The sequence below is a fragment of the Stegostoma tigrinum genome, chromosome 16 (assembly GCF_030684315.1).
Source record: "Stegostoma tigrinum isolate sSteTig4 chromosome 16, sSteTig4.hap1, whole genome shotgun sequence".
Classification (NCBI taxonomy): Eukaryota; Metazoa; Chordata; class Chondrichthyes; order Orectolobiformes; family Stegostomatidae; genus Stegostoma; species Stegostoma tigrinum.
Genome location: NC_081369.1, coordinates 20,072,218 through 20,084,539, shown reverse-complemented (window position 1 = coordinate 20,084,539; position 12,322 = coordinate 20,072,218). Strand labels below are relative to the sequence as shown.

General features: G+C 46.2%; 1 protein-coding gene across 2 annotated transcripts in view; it reads right to left on the bottom strand.

The window, feature by feature from the left end:
* Positions 1 to 12,322, bottom strand: part of bcar1 (BCAR1 scaffold protein, Cas family member) — a 234,180-nt gene that overhangs the window by 99,285 nt on the left and 122,573 nt on the right. The window contains exon 1 of one of the 2 annotated variants that reach the window (XM_048546684.2): positions 7,535 to 7,791. The exons of the other annotated variant lie outside the window; for it this stretch is intronic. Within the exon in view, the coding sequence (XP_048402641.2) occupies positions 7,535 to 7,549 (15 nt within the window). The 5' untranslated portion in view covers positions 7,550 to 7,791. Of the gene's footprint in view, positions 1 to 7,534; positions 7,792 to 12,322 lie in introns of those variants that run through there. 2 annotated transcript variants of the gene reach the window in all.

Genomic DNA, 12,322 nt, shown 5'->3' with positions numbered 1-12,322 from the left:
GGTGTGGCCTTATCTACAATCGGGGAAACCAAGCAGAGGCTTGGGGACCGCTTTGCAGAACACCTACGCTCGGTTCGCACTAAACAACTACACCTCCCAATCGTGAACCATTTCAACTCCCCCTCCCATTCCTCAGACGACATGTCCATCCTGGGCCTCCCGCAGTGCCACAACGATGCCACCCGAAGGTTGCAGAAACAGCAACTCATATTCCTCTTGGGAACCCTGCAGCCCAATGATATCAATGTGGATTTCACCAGCTTCAAAATTTCCTCTCCCCCTACTGCATCCCAAAACCAGCACAGCTCATCCCCGCCTCCCTAACCTGTTCTTCCTGTCACCTAGCCCCTCCTCCCACCTCAAGCCACACCCCCATTTCCTAATTACTAACCTCATCCTGCCCCCCCGACCTTGACCTGTCCATCCTCCCCGGACTGACCTATCCCCTCCCTACCTATAACTCACCTCTACTGGCTCCATCCATGCCCCTTTAACTTGTCCGTCTCCTCTCCACCTATTTTCTCCTCTATCCATCTTCAACCTGCCTCCCCCTGTCCCCCTATTTATTTCAGAACCCTCTCCCCCTCCTCCTTTTCCGATGAAGGGTCTAGGCCCGAAACATCAGCTTTTGTGCTCCTAAAGGTGCTGCTTGGCCTGCTGTGTTCATCCAGCTCCACACTTTGTTATCTCAGATTCTCCAGCATCTGCAGTTCCCATTATGTCTCTAAATCAAGTCAGTAAGAATGGGATTCAAAGGCTCGTGATGAAAGTCCAGTGCTCCACAGTTAGAACCACTAAGTCAGGTCACTCTGAACTTCCTTTCTCCAAGTGAAATCTTCCTGTTTCCAGCACTCAATCACAGCAGGTTCATAAGCAACATGCATGTCTTAATTTTAGTAAGAAGTGAAGCTCCCAGTTGAGAGAACTGGCTACATTGTCAACTCTTTCCTTGTAGCCAGTTGATAGATTTAAATCCTTATGAGGAATTTCTCACAAGAAACCAGTTCTGAATCATCCCAATCCACTCCACTGATTTACTGAATGGAATCTGGACACAAACACATTCCACCTCTTCAACTCAGGAGCAGTCAGTAACAGTCTGACATTTCACAACTGCATGCCTGCATGAGCGGCTCACTGCACAGAGTTTAAACAAAAGCACTCTTGCCACAACGTCTGAAGCTTCAGTACCCTCTTCCCAATCATCCGGCCACCAAGTTTCACATCAGTCTGATTCATTTCAGACCAATCTACCAGGTTCTTCTCACAGACTGATGGGAAGCAGCAATCAAAGTACATGGAGCGCGATGGTAAATAATCATTTTATAAATGAGTCAAACAATGAGCATTGATTGGATGAGGGCAGGGAGGAGGGCAAAAGAATGAACTGTTATCAATGCTCAGAAGTGAAACAACCAGAAAGGACAACAGCTTCGGGAGGGGTTTTGGGCAGGGGGCAGTTTGGAAACAAGGAATCAAAGCCAAGAGGGACAAAGATCATTTCAGACTATGAAGATACAATAAGGAGAGACCATTCATCTGTTGGTTTAAAATATACGCAGAGCATACTTTGTCGCTGCCAGGGCATATTCCTTGAAAAGGAAACCAGATGATGACTGCAGCAGATGGATGAACATCAGTCAACATCATTGTGGTTGTTAAGATGCAATCTAAGGATTGATTCAATGCAAGCTACTGGACTTGTAGATTTCACATTATTCCATTAGAATTCAATGCTGACCCCTTAAGTTTTTCTCAGCATTCAGGGGGCACTGGCCTCTACAATGGACAAGCCATCTTTGCACTGACACTTCCAGTTATTCACAAAGATCACCTACCTCCATCCCTGCCTCTGCTCAACTGCTACCGATATCCACCAGCCTTGTCATCACCACACTGGATTATTCCATGGTTCCCTTATCAGCCTTCCACCTCCAACTATTTAAGCTATAGCTCATCCAAGACACTGCTATCTGCAACCTGACTTGCATCAGATCTCACTTGTCACCTTTCAAGTTAAAATCTCGGTGGAGACCAATAACATTTAACAGAAAGGAATCCAAATGACATTGGCCAGGATTTTACGTTTAAAAATGCAACAAACTGATTAAAAACCAAAATAATTCCAATGTTAATTACGTGAAGGATATTTCAAATGAGAAAGATAAATTTCAATTAAAATAGTTGATACAAAAAGACATGTCTCAGGTAGTTACAAGCACTTCCATCACATGCCACACAAATGGGGCACCTAATGCAATCTCTCCACCTTTCCATCTTGGCATCTGGTAGCACCTCTTACTTCCCATTCAATAGATTTGACCCTTGTGTAGTTTTCACCAACAGCCACATTGTATCAAAAGATAGCATTAACACCAACCAGGCACATGCTTATGAACGAGATAGTAGGAACCACAGATGCTGGAGAATCTGAACAAGGTGTGGAGCTGGATGAACACAGCAGGACAAGCAGCATCAGAAGATCAGGATAGCTGGCGTTTCGGGCCAGACCCTTCTTCAGAAGAGGGTCGAGGCCCAGAACGTCAGCTTTCTTGCTCCCCTGATGCTGCTTGGCCTGCTGTGTTCATTCAGCTTTACACCTCGTTATATCACATGTTTATGAACACTCTCGTGGAAGCCACAGCAGTCCTGAAAGCACAGAATCCCCAGAGACATCATTCACGGACCCTTTTACATGGTATAATTAGCTTTGGTAAAACTGACAGAGCAGCAGGTCAATCCATAAAACCCTGCTCACCATTCTGGGACAAATTATGTTTTCATTTTACTATCACAGGAAATCTGATCCATTCGTAGACAGCTTTGCTTATTGCTGCTCACGCAAATGATACCTGCGACAGGAGAAGCAGGAACCCAACGGTGCTACAGTAAGCGCTCAGCTGCTTTTTAGTTTCTGATCCCTATGGCAACCTCAAGTCACATGGCCATTCCTTGGAACTAAACTGCTTGTTCAGGAGTCCACTTGCAGTCATATTCTCTGGTTTCACTTTGGAATGAAAGAGGATATTGCACTAAGATAAACTCCAGGCTTTTCCTAATTCACATGGATCAACTCACTGACAAACATTGGCTTGCAGTTTTCCAATACCTGAAACAAAAAATTCCATCCTTGTTTTTAAACTGCTCAATGCTTTGCCTGCCAAAATGTCTGTACGCACCTCCAAGCCTGCACCTGCAGCCCTACAGTGAACGGTCCATTCCTTTGTCTAACACAATCACTTCATTCCACAACAGGAGAATATGGCTAGAGATTTAAGGCCCACACACAAGATTGTTCTTTGTGAACCTCTCCATCTCTTTCTCTCCTTCTCCTAGTTAACGTCCACCAAGCTTTTGGTTACTTCTCTGCATACCTTCCTAATTGGCTAGTTGCAATTTGATCTTGATTACATCACTACAAATGGCTTTGAGATGCTCTTTCTACAGTAAAGTCAGCGCAAGTTGCCGTGGTTATTATTGCTGCTAGGCAATATGCCATCATGATAAAACTTAAATTCATGCATGACTGCTGCTCTGTGCTATGATTTAATGGACATTTTTCCATTAAAATAAACTCTGCCTCTCCTGCATTAATATAATAAATACAAAGAGCCTGAGGACAGGCTTCATTTTTAAAGCAAAGTCTGTTACAAATATATGTAGCATGCATGAAAATAAGAACAAATACCATCTGGGTTAATGTGAAGTCCTGCGAAATAAAATGAAAGTAATTTGTTTCCCCAATTCCCCCGTCACTTTTATTATGACTAACTTGGTACCAGAGACGGCAATAATCACAGTTGAGCAGAAGCTATTAACAAAAATAGTTTCTTTCTGAGATTTCTGGTACATTGTGATTTTGGCTTATGATATATTGGCTATTCCAAACCTGGGAACCATTCAGTCTTTGTTTCATTTACAGCCCCATAATTCCTTGAGGCAAGCCAAAGCACAGTCTTGTTTCACATTCCTAAATAAAATTTAAAAGAAAACATTTACACATTCAATAATGCTAGGGCTGGTCTGCCTTGGGAGCAAAGATAAGATCCTCCTGCTAAAAGCCCAAAGAGAAAATAAAACTAATATGTGGATCTGGGGTACTGGTGGTACAGCTTGTAACCTCTTTCAGTTTAAGTTCACAAAAGTAGGTTAGTAATCTGCCAATCGTTCTGGAATCTAAGTTACCAACAGGCACAGCTATTGCTGCAACACAAATGGAAATCTGCCCCAGCTTGTACCTGGAGATATCGGGCATGTTGGATTTTGCAATTTTCTGTCTAACAAAGTCGGATTTGGCATTGTGCACATCTTCCATTCAGCCTGAGGCAAAGAACTGTAAAGATACAAAACCACAGGCTGCTCTGCAGTTCGTTTGAAAATTTTAAACTGCGCACATAATGCAACTGGAAGGAAAAGTTAGTATGCCAGGGAGGTCACAAACACAGTTGTTATCAAAAGACCATGGCTATTTTATTAGCTGATGAATGGCATTAATTAAAGGCATTTATTACAGGACAGTGGTTGACAATGGGCAGACAGGTCTCCATCCATTCCAAGTTATAAAACAAACCCTAGTTGTAGGACGCAAGCGTATGGTGTAGCTCTCTGACCCTGTCACTGTGGTAAGCAGGCCAGCTTCAGCAATGGAAACTCCTTGTTCATTTTGTCCTGATGGAACTCAGCACTGGAAAGGAGCCCAATGTACCAAAAGGGGGTCTATTTGCCAAGTCAAAGTGAGGGAGGTGCAGCTCCAAGATTCTTCCTGAATGGAGGGCACAGTAAAAATGCCTTGACACTCTTCTGTTTGGTTCCATCCAGACATGCAGTTCACCTGCCTTATTGGTATACAGGACAGCTTGGTATTCATAGAGTCGTACAGCATGGAAACAGACCCTTCAGTTTGGCTTGGCCATGCCAACCAGAGATCCTAAAATAATCTAGTCCCATTTGCCAGCATTTGGCCCATATCCCTCTAAACCCTTTCCATTCATAAACCCATCCAAATGCCTTTTAAATGCTGCAATTGTACCAGCCTCCATTACCTCCTCTGAAAGCTCATTCCACACACACATCACCCTCTGCAAGAAAATGTTGCCCCGTATAACAAAGTGTGGAGGCCTCTCTGACGAAGGGTCTAGGCCCGAAACGTCAGCTTTTGTGCTCCTGAGATGCTGCTTAGCCTGCTGTGTTCATCCAGCTCCACACTTTGTTATCTCGGATTCTCCAGCATCTGCAGTTCCCAATATCACAAATGTTGTCCCGTAGCTCCTTTTTAGATATTTCCGTTCTCACCTTGAACCTGTACCCTCTTGTTCTGGACTCTCTTATTCTGGGGAAAAGACCTTGACTATTCACCCTTGTATAAACTTCTGTAATGTCACTCTTTGGTGCTCCAGGGAAAATAACCCCAGCCTATTCAGCCTCTTCCTATAGCTCAAGCCCTCCAACCCTGTCAACATCCCTGCAAGTCTTTTCTGAACCCTTTCAGGTTTTACAACATCCTTCCAACAGCAGGGAGACCAGAACTGAATGCAGTATTTCAAAAGTGGCCTAACCAATTTCCAGTACAGCCGCAGCTCCCAATTCCTATACTCAATGCACTGAGCAATAAAGGCAAGCGTGTACCAAACACCTTCTTCACCACTCTGTCTACCAGTGGCAAAGCACGGCGGCAGATATACATGGCTCCACTGAATGAGTCGATCCAGTGAGTTGCTGAGCTATACAAATTAGGCGGCTCCAGGTTTAATTTGCAGTACGTATTTATTTTGGTTCTCCAAAACAGGACGGCATGAAGCACCAATGGCCTCATGGGGAACAAAATCAGACAGTGTTTTTCCTCCTCAGCAACATTTGGTTGGGGTCTCCAGACAGAGGTGAATGCGGATGGGACGGGGGTGACAAGCCAGGGCAGGGGGTGGCTTCCTGCACAGCCCCAATTTACCAGTGCCAGCTCCCTCAATCTGACACACAGTGCCCCCATCCATTGGCATACCCTTCACAGGGTTTGCTGAGAGGCCTCCCTAAATGGCCTTCTGATAGAAGAATATAGGATCAATAGGCAGGATAACAGATTTGACCAGACAGGGTTTACGGAATTCCCACCTCACATGCTTACACCCGATCACACAAGGCCCACCACCTCCAAACTCACCACAGTGGGGGAAGGGAAGGGGTATTTAATTTCACCCATTCTCTCATTGGCGTTTGATGTGTGCTCACTGACTGCTGTTCTACTTATTGATAAGTGTGACTACAGTTCAAGCATGCCTCATTGGCTGTAGGTGCTTTGAGACATCCTGAGATGGTGAAATGCACAGTATAAATGCAATTTCTTTTGAACATTAACTCAGCCTTTGCTGGCAGTTTTGTATTTGCTCATGGCTCCCCCAGACGTGAATAAATTACTGTCTCTATTTGGACAAAATTTCACAAGACAGCTCGCTACAGTGGAACTCCAAGGAGTGGCCTACATGTTCGGGGTGGAGAAGAGGAGGTTTTAGAAAAATATATTTGACGTATAAATTAAGACACACAAACCTACTGAAAAACCTCCGACATTTATGTAAGGGTGGAGGTGAGCTTTCTTCTTGGATTTGCATTTCTGGTCCCTTGAACACACTGGGAATTGTAAAACGAAAAATACATCAGTCACTGCATGTGAAGCACCCACAGAGGCTTAAATTACACCGATTCTATCCAGCTCACCTTGACTGTAGTCTGACACCGTACCTTTTGTGATTCGTCAGCTGGTGAGGAGCTGTGATTTCACACCCTCAGGCCACAAAAACTCATTGCACCATCCCACTGATACGCACAGCCTACTTCTCCAACCTTCCCCTGCGGTTAAATGAGCCTACCTTCACACAGATCTGCAACCTTTCTTTTCTGCGGCGCATACACACACCGCCTTGCCTGACGCTCTCAAAAAAGGCAACCAGCTTACAAAACTGTCCTTTCTGAAAGCTGCTTCAGCTAGGGATAAACCCTGAACGAAAGGAGAAAACGAATGGCACACATACCCGTAGGGAGCTGCGTGCTTTAGCAACTGTCAAATAATTCCGGCCTCTCGTTAGAACAGGCGTAAAGCAGACAGCCTTGACAAACCGGTGCAATCCGATTTGAAGAACTCGGCAGCTCCATTTTATTTTTCAAAGTTTATTTACTTGCCTGCGCAGAATGTTTTACCAGTGCTCACAGCCTCCCTGTTTTTTTGTGGCATTCACCGTGCAGGCAGCTGGGGGTTGACCTGAGTGGTATGTGTGGGGCAAGGAACAGGGAGAAGGGCTGTTGTAAAATCAAGTCCCTAGCTATAAAACAAAACTGAAAAGCGCCCCAGAGGGAGGGACGCAGCTCCCGGTTAAATCACTCGGCTTACTCAGAAACCCGGCTACAGCAGCAACCTCGAAAGGGTCTCACTAACCCAGCAAGACCTTCGCTCAGACAACAGCCAGACGAAAGAGAAGGGTTACAATGCTCAGTAACCCCTCTCGGTCACGGCATCAGCATTCACTTAAGCCCAATGCACACTTACCAAGTAGTTCATCATTGATTCTTTTTTCGCTCCGTGATGCGAAAACTACTCCAGAGTCCCCCAACCCCGGATAATAAAGCTTTAGCACTCTCCTGTCGTGTTTTTCCCCCCTAGGTTTAATACATCATCCAGCGGTGTGACCTCACTTGTTTGGTATGAGATTCCAAGAGTTGCCTTGCGAGCACACACTGACTGGGAGGGAATACTCCTGAGGTAATCTTATACTTTTCATGGATTCAGACAGACTCCCAAGGCCCCTAGCTGCAATGCAATTGGTCACAGTCAGCCTTTTCATTTAAATAAGCCTCTACTTAAACCACTATTGTAAAGAGTGCTCTGCCGCTGAATGGCGCTGTGTAGAACAAACACACAGTACAAAAGGGTGAAAAAAACCAATGCGCTCTTTAAGGAGACAGTGTCTCCCTGTTTTATGACCCGGCAAATAGGATTTAAGGAGGCTGTGGGGTACGAAGTGTAAAGAGGTAATGGCCCCTTGCTGTTTTACACAGGGTACAACCTTTAACGCAGTAACCATTCTCCATACGAATGCACAAGCCAGAAAGCTGCTTCCCTGGAAGAGCATCACAACTCAGTCAGTACCATCAGCGTCAGTATTTACACCTTCTAACAAAAATCAATGGATATGCCCAGAAGCAAGGACAATGGTTTGTTGGAACAAAATCCCTCTCTATTGTAAGGACACTTACATTTCCTGCTCAGTATAACTTGGGTTCACCTTTCAGGATGGACATTGAGAGTGTGGGCCTGGGTTGGTGGGGCAGGAAGCAGGTACATGGGCTGAATAGCCTCAGTTTTGTTCTCTCCAAATCTGATTCTTGGTTGAGACACTGAAGGATGGCCAGTTTTTGTGGTCGCACAGCAAGTATATAGGAGTTGGAGAGGTCACTGGACTCGAAATGCTAACTCTGCTTTACCTCCAAAGATGCTTCAGACTCGCTGAGTTTCTTCTGTACTTTCGGATTTTGTTTCAGATTTCTAGCATCTGCAGTTCTTTGTTTTGTTTAAATATGTCAGCAAGTTAAAGAGAGCTTTTTCTTCTCTTATATAATAAAATGTGAGGCTGGATGAACACAGCAGGCCAAGCAGCATCTCAGGAGCACAAAAGCTGACGTTTCGGGCCTAGACCCTTCATCAGAGAGGGGGATGGGGGGAGGGAACTGGAATAAATAGGGAGAGGGGGGGAGGCGGACCGAAGATGGAGAGTAAAGAAGATAGTTGGAGAGAGTGTAGGTGGGGAGGTAGGGAGGGGATAGGTCAGTCCAGGGAAGACGGACAGGTCAAGGAGGTGGGATGAGGTTAGTAGGTAGCGGGGGGTGCGGCTTGGGGTGGGAGGAAGGGATGGGTGAGAGGAAGAACCGGTTAGGGAGGCAGAGACAGGTTGGACTGGTTTTGGGATGCAGTGGGGGGGGGGGGAAGAGCTGGGCTGGTTGTGTGGTGCAGTGGGGGGAGGGGACGAACTGGGCTGGTTTTGGGATGCAGTGGGGGAAGGGGAGATTTTGAAACTGGTGAAGTCCACATTGATACCATATGGCTGCAGGGTTCCCAGGCGGAATATGAGTTGCTGTTCCTGCAACCTTCGGGTGGCATCATTGTGGCAGTGCAGGAGGCCCATGATGGACATGTCATCAAGAGAATGGGAGGGGGAGTGGAAATGGTTTGCGACTGGGAGGTGCAGTTGTTTTTTGCGAACTGAGCAGAGGTGTTCTGCAAAGCGGTCCCCAAGCCTCCGCTTGGTTTCCCCAATGTAGAGGAAGCCGCACCGGGTACAGTGGATGCAGTATACCACATTGGCAGATGTGCAGGTGAACCTCTGCTTGATGTGGAATGTCATCTTGGGGCCTGGGATGGGGGTGAGGGAGGAGGTGTGGGGACAAGTGTAGCATTTCCTGCGGTTGCAGGGGAAGGTGCCGGGTGTGGTGGGGTTGGAGGGCAGTGTGGAGCGAACAAGGGAGTCACGGAGAGAGTGGTCTCTCCGGAAAGCAGACAGGGGAGGGGATGGAAAAATGTCTTGGGTGGTGGGGTCGGATTGTAAATGGCGGAAGTGTCGGAGGATAATGCGTTGTATCCGGAGGTTGGTAGGGTGGTGTGTGAGAACGAGGGGGATCCTCTTGGGGCGGTTGTGGCGGGGGCGGGGTGTGAGGGATGTGTCGCGGGAATGCATCCCCTCCCCTGTCTGCTTTCCGGAGAGACCACTCTCTCCGTGACTCCCTTGTTCACTCCACACTGCCCTCCAACCCCACCACACCCGGCACCTTCCCCTGCAACCGCAGGAAATGCTACACTTGTCCCCACACCTCCTCCCTCACCCCCATCCCAGGCCCCAAGATGACATTCCACATCAAGCAGAGGTTCACCTGCACATCTGCCAATGTGGTATACTGCATCCACTGTACCCGGTGCGGCTTCCTCTACATTGGGGAAACCAAGCGGAGGCTTGGGGACCGCTTTGCAGAACACCTCCGCTCAGTTCGCAAAAAACAACTGCACCTCCCAGTCGCAAACCATTTCCACTCCCCCTCCCATTCTCTTGATGACATGTCCATCATGGGCCTCCTGCACTGCCACAATGATGCCACCCGAAGGTTGCAGGAACAGCAACTCATATTCCGCCTGGGAACCCTGCAGCCATATGGTATCAATGTGGACTTCACCAGTTTCAAAATCTCCCCTTCCCCTACTGCATCCCTCAACCAGCCCAGTTCGTCCCCTCCCCCCACTGCACCACACAACCAGCCCAGCTCTTCCCCCCCACCCACTGCATCCCAAAACCAGTCCAACCTGTCTCTGCCTCCCTAACCGGTTCTTCCTCCCACCCCAAGCCGCACCCCCCGCTACCTACTAACCTCATCCCACCTCCTTGACCTGTCCGTCTTCCCTGGACTGACCTATCCCCTCCCTACCTCCCCACCTACACTCTCTCCACCTATCTTCTTTACTCTCCATCTTCGGTCCGCCTCCCCCTCTCTCCCTATTTATTCCAGTTCCCTCCCCCCATCCCCCTCTCTGATGAAGGGTCTAGGCCCGAAACGTCAGCTTTTGTGCTCCTGAGATGCTGCTTGGCCTGCTGTGTTCATCCAGCCTCACATTTTATTATCTTGGAATCTCCAGCATCTGCAGTTCCCATTATCTCTGATACTCTTTTTCTTCTCTTCTTGGCCTATGTCAAAGCCCTTTCATTTCTATCATCCCTGCAGCGTCTCAGTTATCCAGTGCCTAATCTAGTTCAACCCTTCCTTTTGCTAGTTTTCTTCTGTCTTCCCCTGAAAGTATTAAACTATTGCCACTGCATTTCAAACCAAGAGGAGTAGGCCATTCAGCCCCTTGAGTCTACTCGACCACTTAAGATCATGGCTGATTTGATTTCAGCCTCATCTGCAAATTCTGACCTACCAATAATAAGGAAATTATGGGTTATCAGTCAAGAATCTTTCTACCTCTGGCTTAAAATTACTGAATGAATCTGTCTCCATTGCTTTCCAGGGAGGAATGTTCCAAAGACACATGACTCACATGAAAAAGCACATTCTTCTCATCTCAGTGTTGAAGGGAGAAACTCTTATTTTTAAACTGTGTCCCCCATTTCCAGTTGGCACACAAGATGAAACATCCTTTCAGCATCCATCTTCTCACACCCTCAGATCTTATTCTTCTAAATTCCAATGGATAAAGGCTCAAAATGTCCAACTCTTCCTCGTAAGATAATACCCATCCCTAGAAAACACTGGTCATCTTTTACTCAAGAATCATACAGAACTGAATGAGGCCATTTAGCCCATTGTATACATGCATAAAATAGCCATTTTACAAGTGAAAGCCTAAACTCTGAGTCTCAGCAAACTTTTGAGTTTAGTGGGACTGGCATGCAGGAGCAGTTTCCCTGCCTGAATGCCTTGCCTTTTGAGCCACCAATTGACACTGGACAGTGATTAGAATAGCGTAATCTAATTTATTTTGGCATTCCAGTGAAGAAACACTGAAGTCTTAAGTGTCTTAGAAGATAATGATTCTGTAAGAGTTAATATACAATGGCATTGAGCACCGCCCAATACGATGAAGTCACACAGCCTTTGCATTGGAAAATCACGCAGCCTCATACAAATTGCTGATGGACTCAGATGCATCATCTCTAGCTCCCGACTGTTGTAATTATGGCCAACTTTATTTTATTAACTGTCTCTTTTGCTATCCTGCTATAGACTATACCTCACTGTAGAAGACACATACCTCTTATGTGGTTTCAATTCTCTTGTGGTTTAGCCTCTACCAATGCAAGTTAGACAGATCCTTGGACTTAGCATCAAACTTCTACAGTTATGTACATACTTGGGTATCCATCACCAAGAGGGAGCATGCAGCAGCCACCAGCTCAATAGAGGGCTTTAAAAAGACAGGTGGGCACCAGAGGGACTGGGTGCATCATTACCCTGGATAATGTTATTTTCATTTAGTAAGTTTCTATTCAACTTTTAAAAGTTTGTGTTAATTGCTTGATTATGTTTCTGTCACAATGTCCTATCAGGGGGCTATTTAACCTGATTTAAGGTTTGTTTTAAAACAGCAGAAATGAGAAATTCCATTCTAGTTTTAAAAGTTTCCAATGACTATCGAATTTTGTTTTGTTACAGTGCACCACTAGGGGCTGATTAACTTGATTGATGTTTTCTTTACTAGTTTAAAGAAAGAGGATTGGGAGCAATGAACTAGCCAGCAGTTGTTGGTGTCCAGAGTCCAGTTGGTGAATGATGTCTCTTACTTCCAACCTGGCTG